General features: G+C 39.2%; 1 protein-coding gene across 1 annotated transcript in view; it reads left to right on the forward strand.

The window, feature by feature from the left end:
- The window catches only part of GRIN3A (glutamate receptor, ionotropic, N-methyl-D-aspartate 3A), a 165,136-nt gene that overhangs the window by 60,043 nt on the left and 83,805 nt on the right, over positions 1-21,288 (forward strand). The window contains exon 4 of the mRNA XM_005859834.1: positions 10,659-11,706. Within this exon, the coding sequence (XP_005859896.1) occupies positions 10,659-11,706 (1,048 nt within the window). The remainder of the gene's footprint in view (positions 1-10,658; positions 11,707-21,288) is intronic.

Consider the following 21,288-nt stretch of genomic DNA (forward strand, 5'->3'; position numbering starts at 1 on the left):
CTCACTCCAGCTCTGTGGCCATGGCCGGCTGAAAGCAGGTATCTGGGGTTTGTTTAGCTTCTATAATTGAAACTTTGTTGCTTTCGGAGCTCAGAGCCGGGCCGCGGCAGGCGGGGAACCTTGGCTTCCTCCATCACTGGAGCAAGCAAGCCTCCTGCTCGCTTCAGCTGCGTGGCTGCCGGCCGCCATCTTGGTTGGGTTAATTTGCATATTGAGCTGATTAGCCAATGGGAGGCATAGCGAAGGTATGGTCAATTACCATGTTTGTCTATTATTAGATAGGATTTCAGAGAGAGGAAGGGAAAGGGAGAGAGAGATAGAAACATCAGTGATGAGAGAGAATCATTGATTGGCTGCCTCCTGCACTCCCCTTACGCGGGCATGTGCCCTGACTGGGAATTGAACCATGACCTCCTAGTTCATGGGTTGATGCTCAACCAGTGAGCCACACCAGCCAGGCTTGCCTTTCTTCTTTGGACAGGTTCTACAGTTCAGTTCTGTTCTAAGTACGTAATGATTAACTTATTCATTCACAGACGTTTGTTGAAGCTTACATATAGGAGGTTAGGCCCTTAGCTAATGCAGGAGACACAAAGAATAGAAGACAGAGACTCTGCTGTCAGGAAGCTTACAACCTTCTTTGTTTATTTTCCAACCAGGAGAGGATATGCTCCTCCTATTACCTATAATTTTTATCCTTTTTTCTTTTCCACCTAGCTGCTTGGTGATTATTCTTCATTGGAACAACACCCTCTCTATAGTGATTAACCTTAAGTATTAGCTGGCGTTGTTAGGCCCCCCCCCCCTCAGTTATCCCTGAAAAATGGACCAACATGCTAAAGATTCTTTCTAATCCAAGCTGTGTTCATTTTTATGCTTATACTAGAGGCCCAGTGGATGAAATTCATGCACCCGGGGGTAGGGGAGGAGTCCCTCAGCCCTGCCTGTGCCCTCTCACAGTCCAGGAGCCCTCGGAGGATGCCCCACTGCCACGGAGGGGAGGCAGGAGAGGCTCCTGCCACCGCCACTGCACTTACCACCAGCCGTGCTGACTTCTAACTAAGAGGCACTCCCACTGTGGGAGCGTACTGACCACAAGGGGGCAGCTCCTGCATTGAGCGTCTGCCCCCCCTAAGATCTGTTTCCAGATATTTTTAATAGGAATTCCTATCACTGGACTAATTTGGCTTAAATCCTTTGAATTTGCCCTTCCTTCTCTGTCACTTAAGTCATATCAAGAGCTGAGTCTGAAATTTTCTCTAATTCATGGGGGCTTCAAGTGAGGAGCAATAAAAAAAAATGTGTATTTCCTCAGGATCCTATTTTGATGAATACAGCTTAAATTTGCTTAATCTAGCACCCAGCAGGTTTTAAACTGTGGAATGTTTCCAACTTAGGAGAGCTTCCAAGCTTTTATTTGCCTGAAAGGTAATTATGTTCTCTGTTGACTTTTTTAATTTGTGTGCATCTCCTATAAAATTTGGGGAAGAAAAAAAATTGTAAATATGTCAAAAAGAGGTATGAAGATATAGTGGGCAGTACTGCCTCTCTACCCTGAGTTCCAGTTCTGTCTCTTGGGCTCACTTCAGTCTGCAGACCCTGTAACCCTTCACATGGATGCTTGACTGGTAAATACTGCATAATGTCCCGTTGCCAGGGCTATGCTAAGGGAAGGGATGGCAGCACCTGGGCTAGTGCTGGGGCCAAAGCTAGAGAGCTAGGATGAATGAAGTTGGAGTTTTCCACAAAGCATCCAGGAGCAGTCCAAGGGGTGGGCATAGACCACAGTTATGTGGAAGAGTGGAGGTTCATACCAAAAAACAAAGGGAAAGGAAAAACAATCTAAAGGCACAGAGCAGATCTAACTACCATGTGGGAGAAAAACAGGAAAAAAAAGCACCAGCTTGCCACTATGCCACATGAAAACAGAAAGAAGAAAATGCTGGGCCCATGTGTCTGATCAGACATAGTGACCCCCCTCACATAGTAACACAGTTGAAATTTTAGATTAAACTATGACCCAATCACATCGTTAGTATTTTCTCCTCTTGGGGAAAAAAGGCAAGAAAAAACAGTCTCCTACCCCTTCCTTTCATTTCTAAGTAACTGATTTTTGCAGATTTTGGCAAAACAGATCCAAATGTTTCATGTATATGTACATTTAATATGTTATTAAATTACTCTTGTCCATTAACTGTTAAAAATCTATTTTAAAAGATGAACTTTGTAAGTTGCTTTAATAGAAAATGCAATCAATGATTACAATATATGGGGCCCTTTGCTCTGAAGATTGAAATTTAACAATTTCTATTTCCAATTAAATTCCTTATCATCAGAGAGATTTCCCAATGAGCTACTTTCTATTATTGATACTATCCATTCATTATTCAGGGGGAAATGAAGTGGAATTGTAATGCTTGGAACAATCTATGAATTGCAAATACAAACACTTCCTAGTAGGCAGAGCCCTGTTCTCCTGGCAAAGTGATGAAGAGGTCTCTTTAAGAGATGTATGTCTGATTTGTGCTGAAGACATGTGTTCAACTGCATTTACCCCACAGGTATTATCGAGCAGTTACTCTGGCCAAGCCCTGTGTGTTGCCTAAGATCTAAAGATGACTCAGATTGGCGCTTAGATGACTGTCTCTTTTGGCTCGACAGTCTGCAGCGTTAGGAAGCAGAGCAGTGGGAAAGGGAGGGTTTGTTCATTCCTAACAGCAACTCTGTGGAAGAGATTGCTCTCAAAACGTGGAGAATGTCAAAACCCATGCCTTTGAGGATCTAACAGTCTAAAAATTTGAAGATGGATTTAATTGGCTGCCAAATACTTATATGCTGGGGGATTGAGCAGGATTCAAGAAGACAGTTGAGTCATTTTACGCTCAGCTCAAGAAATCATCTACATTTAATGTTTGATTTGGGGAGCTGTCCCATGTACAGAGAACAAAATCAAAGCAACGCCCTTTGACAGAATTGGACCATCGGTGAGCTCTGCAGCTAAGAAGGCAATTCATGTGATCATAAAAGGGAGGCACATGCCACAGGGGTCTGCTTCAGTGAAAGATGCCACAGAGTAAAAACTAAACTAGTAACAACGTGTCATACAAATAGACAATGGTTCTCCGGGGCCATAAAAAAGGAAAGATGGCAAAAGAGACAATGAAAAACATGAAGGGAAGTAAATGCATGGACCTCAGAGGGTAGTGGGAGGGGGCCTAGAGTGGCAACAACAAAAAATACTTAATTATAGATAGTCAATAGCTGATTTAAGACAAGATCTCTTCCTAACAGGCCAGACTATTGGTACAATGTCCACCAAAGGGAAGAGAAGGAGGGAAAGAAAGAGAAGATAAAATTCAGAAAAATAAAAATAAAATCTAAGGAAGAACATTCAAGGAATAATGAGGTAACCGTCGATTAACCCACATGCCAGAACTGAGAGATTACTGGAGGGAGGGGAGATAAACTACAGCCTAAGGAAGAGACACAACATGAGAATAATTCCTGGAATGAGAGGGATTAGAGAAAAGTCTTGAAGAATTAAGAAAAATCACAGATTAAAGACAAATATATATATACATACATATGATAATTCAGACAACTGAAGGTCTATGGAGGTTGTGAATTGGGTGTACATTTTCTGAAAGACATGAGATTATCCAAAGAGAATAGTTTGAGGCTCCTCAGTGATAAAGAAAAGAAAGCAACAATATAAGTGTGAGCTTGTGGTAAATGCAATAGAGTAGAACTGTGGAAGAGGTGAGGTTTGGATTGGAAGATTAGTTACATGATGCAGATATGAATCATATGAAGAAAAGATGGGATTTCTGAACATCTACTGAGCTCTTCCCAACTCTCCGTCCATGGGAAACTGTGGGAATAGTCCTTTGTTTTATACTGAAAGGACTTTATTGAGCTTTTCTACTACAGTCAATAGATCTGGAACTAAATTAAATGTGACCAAGAAATACATATTTAGATTCCGTGCCTAGGAGCAAGTAAGCCTGACAAGAATTATGTGGTAGCTGGTGTGGGGAGGTGGGGGAGTTGAGGAGAATGTCACTAACAACATAGCCAAAGATTTCTAATCAGGCAAAGGCAAAACACACACACATACACACACACACACACACACACACACACACACACACACAATTAAGTTCTCACAGGCTAAAAAATTGTATAGAGCTTTATGGAAGATGAACAAATCTCTCATTCCTCCGGGGGGAAATATTAAAAATGATGAGATGATCACGGGAAAAGAAAATCAGCTCATTTTTCAAGATATAAAAGAATGAGAGTACAGATTTTTTTAATAATACAAAGAAAGTTCTCAAAGGGAAAAATAAATTTTAAGGCTTTACAGAGCAAAATAGATATTCCCATGTACGCATATGATTAATAGAAGGCAACAATACAGGAAAAGAGCAAAGATAGGAGGGCAACTTAATAAGAAATAAAAAACAAATAAGAAAGCAGATATACAAAAAGACAAGTTGGTGAGTGAAAAAGATTAAAGTAGAAATAAATATATGACCTAAAAACAACTGGGCTTGGAAGAAGACACATGAAGATGATGGTACATTTAAAGACAAAAAGGCAAATTCAAATGTCTCCAAAATAAACACTGGAAACAATGCAATTATGATAGAACTAGCTCAAAAGCAATAAAAGACACAAATTTATAATAAATATAAAAACATAATATTAGTAAAACTTTATATAATGAATAAAATAGAAGAAAAATCAAGAAACAACAGGCCTTAAAATCTTTAGGAACATGACGTGTGTATATTTAACTTTAATAAATTTTAGCAAATTTAGAGTTGGGAAGAGATCCATAGATATTCCCATATCAGTAAAATGCAATGTGAGTAAATTTAGTAACTAGTACATTTTCGCAAGTTTCGAAAAGTAAAAATGGGGCATGAATAATGTAGTTAATCAGATAAGTGAAGGTAACTGCTACAGTTAATGTTCTATTGTTAAAGAATCTATGAACACAAACATGTCCTCAACTGAAAAAACTAGAAGTGGGAGAAGACCTAGAAAGAAGGGATTAAGACAAAAGCCAATTAATTGAGGAAAAATCCTTAAGTTAGTACAAATGATGTATGTGGGTCTATAGCAACTAATTCCTAGAAAAACATCATTTGCCAAAACTGACTCAGAGAAATAAATGGAAAGCCTAACTCGAGTGTTTGAAACAGCCTCCTAACTGGTCTTTCTGCTTCTGCTCTTGTCTTGTCTTTCTTTAGTTTACGCTCAACACAGCACTGTGATGATCCTGTTAAAATGTTAAGTCATATCGCCTCTCTGCTCAAAACCCACCAGTGACTTTCCATCACATGTAGAGAAGGAACAAAGTCCTTACAAAATCCTATTTTTCCCAATTCCCTTCCTTATAGGTTTTCCCTGACATCATCTTCAACTCTCCTGCCTTTCACTTCCCTAGCTGCTCCTCAAACATACCAGGCACAATCCATCTTCAAGGACACTGGACGTGTTGCTCCCTATACAGAAAATGCCGTTTTTACTCAGATATCCTCCTGGTTGAGAAAGTGATTAAAAACGGGGGGAAAAATCCCTTTATTCAGTTCTTTACTCAAATATCACTTTCTCGGAAAGGTCTTTTTTGACCTGTCTAATCTAAAATTTCACCCCACTACCACCAACCCTAACACATCTTATTGCCTAACTCTGCTTTATTTTTTCTCCTTTGCACTTAGCAGTATCTAATGTCTCATACACATTACCTATTTATAATATTTATTCTGTCTCCTTCAATGGAATACAAGTTGCATCGATTTTTGTCTGTCTTGTTCATTACTATATCCCCCAGCACTTAGAACAGTGCCTGGCATATAGTGAGTATTATTAAATGAATAAATGATTGCATGGATAATGTGTTGTTTTGTTAACATCTTTATTCATTTGTTTTAATGAATAAAAAAATTCTTTAATTAGTACATCAAGTTTTGTGTGCAAATGGGGCTTTTAAAATACATCTTAAATACATTCTCCACTGATCTTATTTATACTGTGAACTGCCTCAAAAATATTTTTACATAATTTGCAAAGTGCAGATTTTACCTCAGCTCCTATATAAATCAACACGTATTCTTAGTGCCATAATTGAGGGTTTTTATTAAAGTAATGTGACCCCATTACAAATTAACTAATAAGCTACATTCTTTTGAGTGGAGTGGTGCAAGGCACAGTTCTAAACCAGGTTCTCACTTATCCAGTGAGACCCAAGCCCTTGTCATACTGTGACAAAGCTATTGAAATATTATTCTAAGTGGTTACCCGGTCGCTATCTCTTCCTTCCTAAACATACGTTTTATTCTCAGATCAGTGTTGCTAAGGCAGATCTCTGGTTATATGAAGCTCAAAAGTCTTCAGAACTTCAATCAGCTCATTGTGCTTACCACCTCCACCTCCTTACCTTTCCCTACAGCCTTCCTGAATCTGATTTATTTAGAATTCATATCTAGGCTGGAGCAGCACTGTGATCAGCACATAGTGTGGTGTTGTTACTGGTTCTTGTGACTCAGGCTCTAAATTTCTATTTTAAAAAATTAAGATTACTTTTCCCCTTTTTTATACCGGCATTGCTCTATGGGTTTACACAGAGCTGATATTCAACTAAACACTCCAGATCTTATTTATATGACCTTCCATCGGGCCGAGTTTCACACATTCTTAGTATGGTTTGTGAACGAAATGCAACTGTCTGCAGTTGGCCCTTTTTATTTTTATTTTTTTGTTAATCCTCACCCAAGGATTTTTTTTTTTTAGGGAGAGAGGGGAATGAAGAGGGAGACTGAAGGGGGAGAGAGAGAGAGAGAAACATTGATGTGTGAGATACACATCAATTAGTTGCCTCTCATAGGGATGGAGCATGTACCCAAGGTATGTAACCTTGACCAGAATTGAACCCTGGACCCTTCGGTCCGAGAGCCAACACTCTGTCCACTGAGCCAGACTGGCTAGGGCTTTGGCCCTTTTTAAATCACTACTTTTCTTTTTGAAATTATGTGTCTCTTGATTGTGCCATCTTCTCTCCACTTCTGCTATTATCATAGCCCTCGTTGCCTTAAGCCCCTGTGGAAAAAAGCAGAGAGGGAGGAAAAGAGGAAGCAAGAGGGGAAAGGAACATTATTCCTCACATCTGAAACTATCTCAGCCCCCTCCTCCTTCCAAACCATTTCCTATGTAGCTAGGGGCCGGGCAGGGGGGTGGGGAGGGAATCTTTCTAAAATCAAATCTGGTGATCCCGTCCTTCCCCAGATAAAATTTCCTCAATGGCTGTCCATTACCTTCATCGTGGCCTCAGACCTTTTGTAATTCATTTCCCACCCACATCTCCAGCCTTATTCCTCTCTGCTTATCATCCCACGGCTCGCCCTCTCTGTCTCTGGCTTTGCACACATTGTCTCCCTGGGTTGACAGCCTCAGTCCCCAGCTTTTCTTCCTGTCTAACTGGAGTTCCTTCTTCAAGACTCAGCTCTGGCACTTCTTGCTCTAAGAAGCCTTCCTTGTCCCTCCTAGAGTACACTGTGCAAGGGCCCTGCTCTCTGTCCCAGTAGCACCCAGGTTTACCTCTATTATGACGCACATACACTGGTTTAGAATTGCCTATTCGCTTTGCTTTCTCCTCATGCCCAGACTGTTTGTGAACGAGTGTGTCTTTCATCTCTATAACTCCAGTGTTAAGGACAGTTGCCTGGTGTTTGTATCAGTTTTTGTTGCCAATAAAATTATTCCTGATTTTTCTTTTTCCTGTTCATCCAAGAAGAGACACGAGCAAGGTCAAAATGAACATGGTAGAATTTGATTTAAACAAAACTAGGGTATCAGTCTTAATCTTTTAATTAGCATAGTGATCATTGAAACTTTACCTCACATTGTCATTACAATACAAAGAGTGTGATGTGCGACTATTAAAGCTATCAGTGAGATCATTTTAATTTACCCTCACCATAAAACAGAAAATAAAATAGACAGAAATAATGTCATAAATGGGGATTCTCTGAGACACAGTTTCTCGGTGCCAATTGCATAGTGAAACTTGCACTGTGGTCTGGGGAAATTGAAGACATTTCTGTCCTGATTGGTTTGCCTTTCTGTGACAAATGAATACCTCAAAGAGGACTGAGCACTGTCCTTCAGCCATGGCCCTCTTCAGTGTTATTGTCACTGATAAGGAGGAATTGTTTTACTGGAATGAGGGGGTTATGTAATATTTCTGATGACTTCTTAGTGCCTTCTTTTCTGAGATAACTTAAGTATATATTTATTCATTGGTAGTCTTTCAAGGGCCCATCCAGTTGAAAATCTATAATCATTAAGCCGCAATATTCTTCAAATAATGAAGGGCTCCTCTTTCTACAACTTTAACTTTACTTTCCCATCCACTAAAGTAACCAAATGAAATTAACCTATTTATTGCTAACCACTTTATTCCCTAGGCTATGTCAGCGAGAGTGTGTGTGTGTGTGTGTGCTGTGTGTGTGTGTGTTTCTTAACAAATCTAGGTTGCTCTTCAGAAACACAATTGTAGTCATCCTTTCCTTATGGTACCTAGATAATTATCAATTGATTAATCTGTATATTTTAATGACTTGGAATCCTACTTCTCTAAAGAAGCAGAAAAACGTTTTAAAGTCTAAGATAACTGAGACTTCATTACTTGTTGCAAAATAGAACTCATTTTAAGTGGTTAAATCCCACTGGGAAGTGCTAACATGAATAATTACCATTACATGCAATCTACCAAAATGAGTAGTTTCACCATTGCATTTAGTGATAGTAGCATCTTCAAATATGATTTACATTTATATCTCTAATGAAAATTAGTACATTCTTCACACTTTCTGATTTCTCTATCTCCCTTCTATGGCAGCATAACTTCTTACTGCTTGTATTTGCATTTGTAAATTACAGGGTAATGTTTGTGGCAGGCAATGGATGAATGTGTCTTGCTGAGAGCCTAGACTTGTAATATCTGAATTCCTCAAGAAAATATTTTATGGTACAGTCCACATTTCAATTTAATTCCTTTTCATTTGAAATGTGTTTTGAGTACCCTTTATGAGTTTATCATAATGTAGAATTTTGTGTCTCCAACCTGAAAAATTATACCAAAAGGCAGGAAAGTGACCTGGGGACAGCCGTGGTTGAAAAAACTTGAATGTCATGAAAAAATTGCTACCATATCTGGAATATTTGTTATATGTCAGGAGGTATGGTATGTGCTTTATGTGCTTTATTTCCAACCCTTGTCATGGAGGAAGTATTATCTTACCCATTTTGCTGGTTATGAAGGTTAGAATTCGGTAAGTTGTCCAAGGACAATGCTAGAAGGTGGCTGGGCTAATATTCACAGAGGTGTGTCTGATGTCAAAGTCTGGGCTTCCATTCTGACACGAGGCCACAAGTAAGAGTACGTAAGTGCCACAAACTTTCATGTTACCTCTATTGTCTTATCTTCCTAGACTCTAAAGAGACAAAGCATTTTCCTGTCCCACCCACATCAAAACATATATATACTGACAGTGCCCTGGTTAGCAGAGTTAGGAATCAGGGTATCATTCAGTTCATAATTTCCCTCCCTTTGACTTCTGGCAGAAGCTCTTTCTAAGCCAGAGCCAATTGTGCTTCTCTAATGACTTAGAGGGAGGATAGCCTGAGGCTTCCCGGAGAACTGCAGATCTATTTATCATCTTTTTGTTTGTCCCCTGGAGGATAGCCCACATGCAGCTTTAACTGGTCTCAGGGAGGCAGATATGTTGATTGTTTTTGCTCTATCAAGAAAAAACACTCGTAACAAGATTTGTCAGCTTTCTAGAATTATGAATACAATTTTTAAGCAATTATAAAAGTACTAGAGGCCTGGTGCACGAAATTCGTGCACTCAGAGGAGTCCCTCAGCCCAGCCTGCACCCTCTCACAGTCCTGGAGCCTTCGGGAGATGTCCAACTGCCGAGGAGGCAGGAAAGGCTCCTGCCACTGCTGCGCTCGCCAGCTGTGAGCCTGGCTTCTGCCTGAGCAGCGCTCCCTCTGTGGGAGTGCACTGACCACCAGGGGGCAGCTCCTGCATTGAGCATCTGCCCCCTGGTAGTTGGTGCGCATCATAGCAACTAGTTGTTCCACCATTAGGTCGATTTGCATATTAGCCTTTTATTATCTAGGATATGTATATTTACCAAAACTTATTCCTTGCACCAAAAAAAATATTTATTCAGCTGATTTAGTTGCAATCAAATGTAGTGACCAGAAGACATATTAAAGATGAGACCTGTTAAAGATGCTGAGAAACTCCACAGCTTGGAAAATATGTAATTACCAGTTTACTACAAAAAACAATTAACACCTCCCTTAACTAGGAATAAAGAAATTTGGAGTAAGACCAAGAGCCAAGCATCTAGCCAGGATGTTAGAACCTGAGGGTAGGAGCCCATTGGCTCAATGAGATAGGACTCTTCTCCTAGAAAGAGTCCAGATTACTCATTCCTGAATAAATCATAGGCAATGCCTTTTTTAAAAGATCAGAGTTTCTTTTTACTGAGACAAAGTAGTAAAAATGAGCATGGCTTTCTGTCTTTGGCTTCACCTCTCTTTCTTTCTTTTTTGCCTTTGCTCCTCTTTCCCAGGTTTCTAGCCAACACCACTTTCAGAGGCCTCAGTGGTTCCATCAAAGTAAAAGGTTCCTCTATCATCAGCTCAGAAAACAACTTTTTCATCTGGAATCTGCAGCATGACCCCATGGGAAAGCGAATGTGGACCCGCTTGGGCAGCTGGCAGGGAGGAAAGGTTGTCATGGACTATGGAATTTGGCCAGAGCAGGCCCAGAGGCATAAAACTCACTTCCAAAACCCAAGTAAGCTACACCTGAGAGTGGTTACCCTGGTCGAGCATCCATTTGTCTTCACACGGGAGGTAGATGATGAAGGCTTGTGCCCTGCTGGCCAACTCTGCCTCGACCCCATGACTAATGACTCTTCCATATTGGACAGCCTTTTTAGTAGCCTCCATAGCAGTAATGATACAGTGTCCATCAAACTCAAGAAGTGCTGCTATGGATATTGCATTGATCTGCTGGAAAAGCTAGCAGAAGACATGAACTTTGACTTTGACCTCTATATCGTTGGAGATGGAAAATATGGAGCCTGGAAAAATGGGCACTGGACTGGACTAGTGGGTGACCTCCTGAGTGGTTCAGCCCACATGGCAGTCACTTCCTTCAGCATCAATACTGCACGAAGTCAGGTGATAGACTTCACCAGTCCTTTCTTCTCCACCAGCTTGGGCATCTTAGTGAGGACCCGAGACACAGCAGCTCCCATTGGAGCCTTCATGTGGCCACTGCACTGGACGTTGTGGCTAGGGATTTTTGTGGCTCTGCACATCACTGCCATCTTCCTCACCCTATATGAATGGAAGAGCCCCTTTGGTATGACTCCCAAGGGGCGGAATAGGAGTAAAGTCTTCTCTTTCTCTTCAGCCTTGAATGTCTGCTATGCCCTCTTGTTTGGCAGAACAGCAGCCATCAAACCCCCAAAATGCTGGACTGGAAGGTTTCTCATGAACCTTTGGGCCATTTTCTGTATGTTTTGTCTTTCTACATACACGGCAAACTTGGCTGCTGTCATGGTAGGTGAGAAGATCTATGAAGAGCTTTCCGGGATACATGACCCTAAGGTAATGCTTCCTTTTTAACTCTCTTTATTATCCATTATAACTCCATATATTGTGTCTTATGCTGTAGTTTGTTTATGTTCTTTCATCTAACACAAAATATTCTCTCAGCTCTCTGTAGAACAGTCCAAAAATCTGTTGCCTTGTTGAATTATATATTTTATTGTTGTATTAAGTGAAACAAAAAGAGTGAAGAGTTTCAGGGGGCATCTGTGCTAGAGAAAGTCTTTCTGGTAGAAACATCTATTAGCACAGTTTTTCCCTGTGTTATCTGACTGACAGAATGGCTCTCTGGGAATAATCTTACCAAGCATATTCACCCAAAGCATATTTCAAAAACAGATTATTTCTCTTTGGAATGAATGGAAATAAATAGTATAATCCATATTTTAAATAGTAAAGAATCTTTTTTTCACCATTGAAAATTAGTAAAATGCTAAGAACTAACATTTTATCATAAGCTCCCAAAGTCAAATGCTAGGGAGCTCAGTGGGTTTATAAGAAGGAATGCTGAACTAACTGAAGTGGCAAGATTAGTTAAGAACAGGGTGTCCTTATAGAGTACAGAAAGCTGTAGAGCTGGTCACCTTGGGTTGGGGGTAGGTCACCAGCAGTTACATTACAATTGCCCAAGGACATTTAAGAAAATTGTATTTAATATAGGCTGCCTTTTATATTCTAGATATTTGACTTTAAAGGTAGAAGGATGGAGGAGGGTGGGGTTCAGGTGAACTGGTAAAGCAGTGGTTAAGTTTCACAAATCAGAAACAAAGATTGCCAAAATTAAGTCAGGATGCTATGCAGGAGAAACATAAAGCAATGATTTTAGGGGATTAAAAGTAAAATCATGAAGATAAACCATACATAGCAGTAAAACAAGTTTCTAAGCAAAAGAAACAATCATTCCATTCCCCACTCCACCACAATAGAAAGGTGAAATTATAAGCCTACCCCAGCCCACAGACAAAGTGAGTAAAACTGGACAAGGTCAAGTTTCTGTTATAACTAGCAAGTTCTTCATGCAGTGAGACAGGCCTAAATGTAACCACATTTAATTTCAGGTAATACATTAATTTCTGCTAAGGTTCTCAAAAAATGTATATATTTTTCCTACTGTTGTTTCTATGTTAAAGTCTCATTTACCTTTTTTTTTCATGTAAGGACACCCAGATTATTTGACTAAGCAATACTTGACTTAAAAAGTAGGATTTGTGATTTGGATTTATACACAGTTCATTGGTGAATTGAGTCCTGGCTGCTTAAGTATCTGTAATCACAATATCAGATAACTTTCAATGAACATAATAGCTCCATTTTTCTTATTGATCATAACTGTTTAGCATGCTAGCTACACATTTAACACAATTTAAAAAACTGTTAAGAGTTAAAAATGTGAACATTTCATCACCATTTCAGCATTGAGATTCATTTGCTTCAACCAACTAATTTGAATCAGAAATAAAATGAAAAGCAAAAGGCTGTGCAGGACAGACCAATTTGTGATTCACTACATGTTGCAGTAGCCAAGGCAGGCTGGAACCTTTTTTTTTCTGATGGGGTGAAGAAAGAAATAACCCTTTTTCTGGCTGCTCTTACAGAGAACCCCAAGGAAGAGGGACTGGCTTGCTGCGCAAATGAAATTCAAGAGGATGGTTCTATCCTCACCTAACTATTTTGCCAGAATAATTTATTTTACACTAGAAGTAGTACATGTAGCTTCTCATGGCTCCCAACCATGGCCCCCCACCATGTCTCTTCTGGGAAGCAAGTTCCATGCTTCAAAGCACGTGGGCTCTTGAAGCATAAGACCATGAAAGAATCTCGGAGTGACATATTTAAGAGATGATATGAGTATTTCTCTGACATAGAACTAGCACTATTCACTATAGGCAATGCAGAAAATAGAGCAAAGTAGACAGATGGAAATAAACACCATTGGCCCATCATCCAAAGATATTTTCTCTTAGCGTTGTGAGATGATTGACAGGTGATAAACATTGCAGTATTATTTTTATCCAACAAGGTCTTCACCTGGGTCTATGATCTAAGGCAGGGGTCCTCAAACTTTTTAAACAGGGGGCCAGTTCACTGTCCCTACGACCGTTGGAGGGCCGGACTATAGTTTAAAAAAAAAACTATGAACAAATTCCTATGCACACTGCACATATCTTATTTTGAAGTAAAAAAACAAAACGGGAACAAATACAATATTTGTATTTGCATGTGGCCCGCGGGCCGTAGTTTGAGGACCCCTGATCTAAGGTATAGACCTGGGCATTCTTAGAACCTTCCAGCCATTGACATCCAATGTGCTGAGATATAAGACAAGATGAGAAATATCACTTCATAAATTGTGAAGTACATTGAAAAATAAATCTTACCTCTGCTCTTAGAGTTGAAGTGGCCCAGCTGAAAGGATACGTGAGCATCTGAAATGAGCTATCTGCTGATTTTAATAGACTTTCTAGTTCTTCTTTTCCAGCTTCTCACATAAAATGCCCCCTTTAGCCCTATTCTCTCAAATATTAAAAAAGTGTCATCTCCTTAGAGAGAATAGGAAGCTGTGTCATTTTTGTACAGGCAAATTATGGTACTGCTTTAGAAAAACAGTCCTAGTGAACGTTAAAGTAAATATTTAAAGTTAAATAGACCCGCTGAGAAGGCAAGAGCAAACTTTAACCAGAAATATTAAAGTAAAGGACATTCACATAGCTCTAGCGGGGATAAAGCATTTCCCCAAACAATAAAGACCACCTTTATTGATCTTCATAAAGCAGCATGTGGCTGCTTCATAAAACATATGAGTTCATATAATAAAAGCTGGCCTTGAAGAAGGGAGGGATGCCAGAACTCCAAGGCAAACAAGACACTGAAAACAGAGTTTGAGGTGAGAGGAAGGAAAACTGAACTACTCCAAACCATTCATTCTTTCTTTAATTCATCCAATAACAGCAACTTCTGTTCCAGGCGCCATGCTAGGTGGCTGGGTATTAAATAGTGAGCAAAACAGATATTGTCCTTGCAACGTGGAGTTTAATGGGAAGGAAAGACATTTATCAGGGGAGCCCATAAACCAGCTAATGAATTAAACCGTGGTAACTTACATATTAAGTTAAGGCAAATTATAATAGAATCAGAGAGCCTCACAGGAGACCTGATCTACCAGAAAATCAGAGAAAGGCCCCCAACCCAGACCCCTTCCCTTCGGAAAGTAGATCTAGCTTCGATCTGAAGGATGTAAATGAGCTCACGGGAGTTGGGGGTATTAGGAGAAGAGCATCTCAGGGTGACTGGGCAGCATATGCAGAAGCCCCTAGACTGTAGGGAGAGGAGTGCAGTTGTTACCACCCCGTCATGAGCTAAGAGATTGGAAAGCCAGGAAAAGGAAACAAGTGGATTTTGATCATCAGATGATCAAAATTTCTAGAGAGAAGTTTTCTCAAAAGAAGAAAAATCCAAGCAATGCTATAGTCTGAGGATAGGTGCATTTCCCATGAGCTCCATGTACTTTCAGATCAAAAACATAATGGGGGAAATGTTCCACTCACTTTGGCAACAAGAATTCATACTAGATCAGAAAAGCATCCTCTATAGGAATTGCATTACAGAAATCTTTAATGTAGAAACAAAAAAGATGATTTGGATAAAAAATTGAATGTGCTGATGGTGGCTTGTCAACATACTAAAAATCATTGAGTTGTGCACTTTAAATGGGTAAATTGTATGGTATGTGAGTAATATCTCAATAAAGCTGTTTTAATAATAAGCAAACAAATAAGTTGCCATGTTACCAAACTGGAAGACTGAATATTGAAATATGTCAAATTTTCTCTTAGTTTAATAGCTCTAAAGCAAGTCCAATCAAAATCCCAAAGGACTTTTCTTGTTTGTTGCTTAATCTTCTAAAAATAATATATTAACATTAATATAAAAATAGATTCGAGGGATTCGATATTAAAAACTTAATACTAGTAAAACTAACAGAGAAGCTAATACTCATTGACCGCTCCCATATGCCAGACACTCTTGTAAATCACATTAATATAATATATGCCCCCCCATTAAGTAGTCATGGAAAATAAAATAATCCAAGTGAAGCAACTTATACAAAAAACGCAAAATAACAAAAATAGTTCGAAGTCTTGTTAGAGCCCTGACTGGTTTGGCTCAGTGGATAGAGCATCAGCCTGCAGACAGAGGGGTCCCGGGTTCGATTCCAGTTAGGGGCACATGCCAGGGTTGTGGGATCCATCCCCGGGGAGGGGTGTGTGTAGGAGGCAGCTGATCCATGGTTCTCTCTCATCATTGATGTTTCTATCTCTCTCTCCCTCTCCCTTCCTCTCTGAAATCAACAATATATATATATATATATTTAGAAAAAACCTCTTCACTGTCAAGGTCATTTCATAATAAGATGCTTACTTTAATATCAATATTAATTATATTTATCCTGAACAATTAGTTCTTGCTCTTTCATTCTCTTCCTTGTTGTCAATGTGAACTTGGTAAATGGTAAGATTCTCTTTGTGGGATATCATCTGGAGAGCTTGGAGGCAAATTTCTTGCCTACAAAGAGCAGACTTATTGTCATTGGTGTATGCATTTAAGCACGATTCCTGGCTTCCGGTTGTTTCCCTTTCTACTTCATCTTATTTTAATAATGCTATTCTGCATTTTGTGACCTTTAAGCTGCTTTAAATCCTTTCAGGAAGAGACCAAGATATACATTAAGTAGTGTTCAAATCAAATAATAAATAAAGAATATTAACAGCAATCCAGAAAAAGAAATAAAATTGACTGAGAAATATAAAAATGTTAAATCTTACTTGTAATCAAAGAAATTCTAACTGAAACAGTAATGAAATGATATTATTTTTTTCCTCTTTTATTTTTTAGGTTTGTTAATCCTCACTTGAAGATATTTTTCCATTGATTTTTAGAGAGAGTGGAGGCGAGAGGGAGAGAGAGAAACATCGATATGAGAGAGACACATTGATTGGTTGCCTCCCACATGATAATCTCCGAGATATATGCCCTTGACTAGAATCGAAACCAGGACCCTTCAGTCAACAATGTATTGCAAAGATTTACTACTCTCTTACTCAAAATAGCAAAAACTTGAAAACCAAGTAAATGTCCAACAGTAGCACAATTAATATATTGTAATATTTCTCCATTGTGTTATAAAAATGTAGCCAGTAGAGATGATTTTGAAGAGTTTTTAAATGTCAAAAAATCAAAATATCAAAATGTTAAATATAAAGTGAGGGTATAAGAGCATATCTATATTTCCAGTTTTGCAATATGCATATGTATGTGCTATAAAGAGAAGTGACTAGAAGGAAATATAACACAATGTTAACAGCAGCAACATCCACGCACTGTAATTATAGGAAATATTTATTTTATTATTTTTATTCCATGCTTTCTGCAATGGGCCATATATTATTTATGTAATGAGAAAGTACATGATAAGCCAAGTAAGAATGAGACTATTTGAGACATAAGACAATAGTCCCAAACACAGTGTTTGCTCCACATGTACTGCCGCTGTCCGCAGCCTCTCAGCTCCAGGAAGGGTGAGTTCCTCAATGAACAGCACTCCCACAATAAAATGTTTGCATCTTAAAGATGCTGTGCTTTCCACAGTTACTTTCTGAAGCAAATTTTTATTCCCACCCAGTTTATTTCTTTCACAGGACTTAACGCAATCTGAAATTGTCATGGTATCTCTTTGTTTACTAGGTAATCGCCCCCCTGTGTTTTGCTCATCACTAGATCTACACAGTGTTGGGTGGACAGTAAATATTCTGAAATAAATGGATAAAAAATGGCAGCATCATTGGAATAGGGGTAGAACCTTCTGCAGGGATTACTTTGAAATCAATGCTTTTGATAAGACCTTTCATAACCATTCTCATACTAGATGCTATCCAACGAATAGAAGGAAAACTCCAGTAAGGGGTGCTATCCTATGATACAAAGGCAAAATCTCTGTGTTGGACAGATCTGTGTTTAATATATGCCTCAATCAGAGGTTAGTTCCATGAAATTTAGCAAACTACTTGCCATGGCCCCTGTGTCTTTATTTGACAGTATTCCAGTAGGTAATGGATGTTAAAGATCTAACTAAAGTTCTGATTCCATCCACCACTCAGTTATAAACTTCACAAGGGTGGAGACCAGATCTATCTTATGCACCATATCCCTAGAGTCTAAGCATGCAGCAGCCACTCATTTAGGTAAGTGTTGGGTAAACAATGGACTTGGCCCTGAGGCCAAGCAGAGGTGTCCAGTAAGGCAGAGGCAGAGGGCAGGAGCACCGCTCGCTTGAAATTGGAGAGTGTACCCAAGTGAGTGCCAAATTACATCCAAGAGTGACCAGGAGTGTTTGAGCCTTGAGATTGATATAATCACATTATCAAAGCAAAGAAAACCGAAGACCATGATGCCCATCTCTGAGCCAAGGGTCAGAGGTGCAGTGTCCTTGAATGGGAGTGTGACACAGATGATACTGCCCCAGCCTGGGTGGTTCTTGGTCCCTAGTGGCAGATTGTGGAGTTAGGTCAAAACCGTTTAGTGGTTCAGAAAGGATGAGACACACAGTATGCGACACTTATTAGGAGTTGGAAAATGTGTATTTTCCTTCCCTTCCTGAATGTTCTTCAAGGAACTTTAGGAAAACCATCAGGACTTAGCTAATTCAGGTTGATAAATGGAAAACTGAACAAATGAGCATGTGATCTGTTTATTTCCTCATCTACATGCAAAATAATTTTGAGATGGTTCTTCATAGAAATTTTAAAATAACTGCAGCTTTATTACTTTCAAATAGGTACACTAATTCATACTAACTGCGGCAAAGCGTTTTCAATTAGACACCTGCTGGATTTGCTTTAATGAATGTCTAAGTTCACTTCCTTCATTTGACTACAAACAGAGAATGTGCCAAATTTATGCAAACCTTTTCCATAAAATAGGGGGAAATAGACTTATAATTTTGTCTACATTACTAACCTGCTTAGCGAGCACTATCTTCATACATAGATACTTTCTATATTAATGAATATGTCATAGGTATCTTTAAATAGCCACATATATCATATATAATTATAAAAAATTATCCATATACTTGTCTTTGGACTGTATGTTCACATACATTTATATTATTTTGGAAGTTAATGCAGGTTAATGAACTCACACACTTGTAATTTGGGAGAACTAAGTTACTCCAGTCCACTCTTGTACATAAGGTGAAATCACCTGGCTACACCCTCCAACTTCAAGTGAGTGGTGCCTCCACCCTCTACCTCTATCATTCTGGACTCATCTTGGTCATCTCTGCTTGGCCTCACACCCATTCAAACCATTCAAAACCATCCTTACACTATATGCTATGGAACAAACAGAAAGAGAGCCCCAGTAGGGGGCGATGTACTGTAATACAAAGGACAAATAAGTACTGGTGTTGGACAGATAGAAATATGTTGCAGTTTAGGTTCGATGATTTGCCCCGTGAAGAATCTCATTTTCATGCTCAATAAATATCTATGTGTGTCTGAAGAAGTTGCAGGCAATCCCCAAAGGGGCTCTTTTTATGTCTAAAATACATATTTTAGCTCCATACACAGTATGATTTAAGGTGAATGTTGGATTTTTATGATTGAGCCTCAACTTCACACTTTGATCCTTAATCAGATCAGGAGCTATCATGATCTAACCAACAGTGTATCCATTGGCAAGTCAGGAAACTGAACTCTGAGTTCAGCTCTATTATTAACTCAGTCTGGGAAATTTGGCCATTTAAGAGCTCAGTTCTCCTTATTGGTTCTGCATCCAAGTCTGCTCTAGCCAATTAGAGAGATAGATAGATAGATAGATAGATAGATAGATAGATAGATAGATAGATAGATAATTGATAGCTAGATAGATATGGTGGATAGTTATTTATAACAAGTTCAGAAAGACATTTTGTCAGAATCCCATTAATATTTTTTAACTTAAGAAATGCACTTACCTTGGCATTTTATCAGGAAGCTGATGCCTAAAAATGCCAAATGCCCAAAAATGTTAAGAATGCTAACCCAAACACAACCTATCAATGTTTCCTTAAATTATATTTGAACTAGCCTGGCCAGCGTGCTCAGTGGTTGAGCATTGACCTGTGAACCAGCAGGTCAGGGTTTGATTTCCAGTCAGGGCACATGCACAGGTTGCAGGCTCCATCCCCAGTGTGGGGCATGCAGAAGGCAGCCGACCAATGATTCTCTTTTCTCATTGATGTTTCTGTCTCTCTCTCCCTTCCTCTCAGGAATAAACAAAAATATTTCTAAATTATATTTGAGCTAGAGATTTTCCCCCCACACATGATCTGAAGACATAGAATTAATGGAGGTGAATCTATTGACAAATAAGAATATAAATAAATGTAGATATATAAATATGGACATCTCCTGTAGTTTATGTGTTTAAAATGATGATCAATCAACATCCTGAAGGTCCTACATGCACTTTGTAACTTCACAATAAAAACATAGATATAACTTCAGTAACAGGAACGGGAAATATCAATTTCAATAAATAATAATAATAGCATTTATTGGATACTTTCTATCTTTGAGGACTATGCTAACTGCTTCATATGGATTTTTCTCATTTAAACCTTACTGCATTCATACACATAAGGAAATAAGGCTTAAAGAATTTATTTAACTTGTCCAAGGCCATATAGCTAATCAATGGTAGGGACAGTTTTCATACTCAACAATATCTGACTGTAAATTATTTTCTATTCAATGTTTTATTTGCACATACAGTAAGAATGTCCTCCACAGCCTCATTTATGCCAACCAGCCCTTTCTTGACCCTGGAACTTAGTCTGAGAAAGCTGCTCACACACAAAGATGATTCAAGGGCAGAGACTTCTGCTGAGGCTGTGACATTGGCATTTGTGCACACAGTATATGACTGAGTATGGCATGAAGAAGTGAGACTCAGAGTGTTCCAGCAAAAATATGCCCTTCCAGGTACTTCAAAAACTAAGAAAAAGGAGTGATTTATCTTCATAGTGTCTTCCATCCACGGCCATGGTGGCATACTGTCACAGCCTCCCTCCCCCCACTCCCTGTGAAACGGCAGCTTCTCTTGGCTTGCATTTAGAAATCTCCAAATGAAGCTGTTGTGTCTGAGTATGAACTGGTGCTAATTCATCTCCCCAGTGTTAAATCCCTTGAGCTGTTACTCCATTCCACCTTCAGCACCACCCAACTCATGTAAATGTTGTTCAAAGGGAACAGAGACAAAATCAATAATGAAATAGGTATATATTGTCAAGTAAAAACATGGATTATAGAAAATATAAAATGAAATAGTCTGTAAGAACATTTTACCAGCATTTTTGGTTTAAAGAATTTGCCATCATGTAAAAGGGTCGCTCACCACTAGAATCCTATATAATAACAGCGTAATATGCAAATCGACTGAACGGCAGAACAACCAGTCAGCAGGGGGCAGGTCCAGCGAGCAGGTGGCACCAAGCCAGACAAGGCGTGTGCCAGCTGGCAGAGGGAGGGGACGGCGATGAGG

Source organism: Myotis brandtii, unplaced genomic scaffold (genome assembly GCF_000412655.1).
Source record: "Myotis brandtii unplaced genomic scaffold, ASM41265v1 scaffold13, whole genome shotgun sequence".
NCBI classification, from domain to species: Eukaryota; Metazoa; Chordata; class Mammalia; order Chiroptera; family Vespertilionidae; genus Myotis; species Myotis brandtii.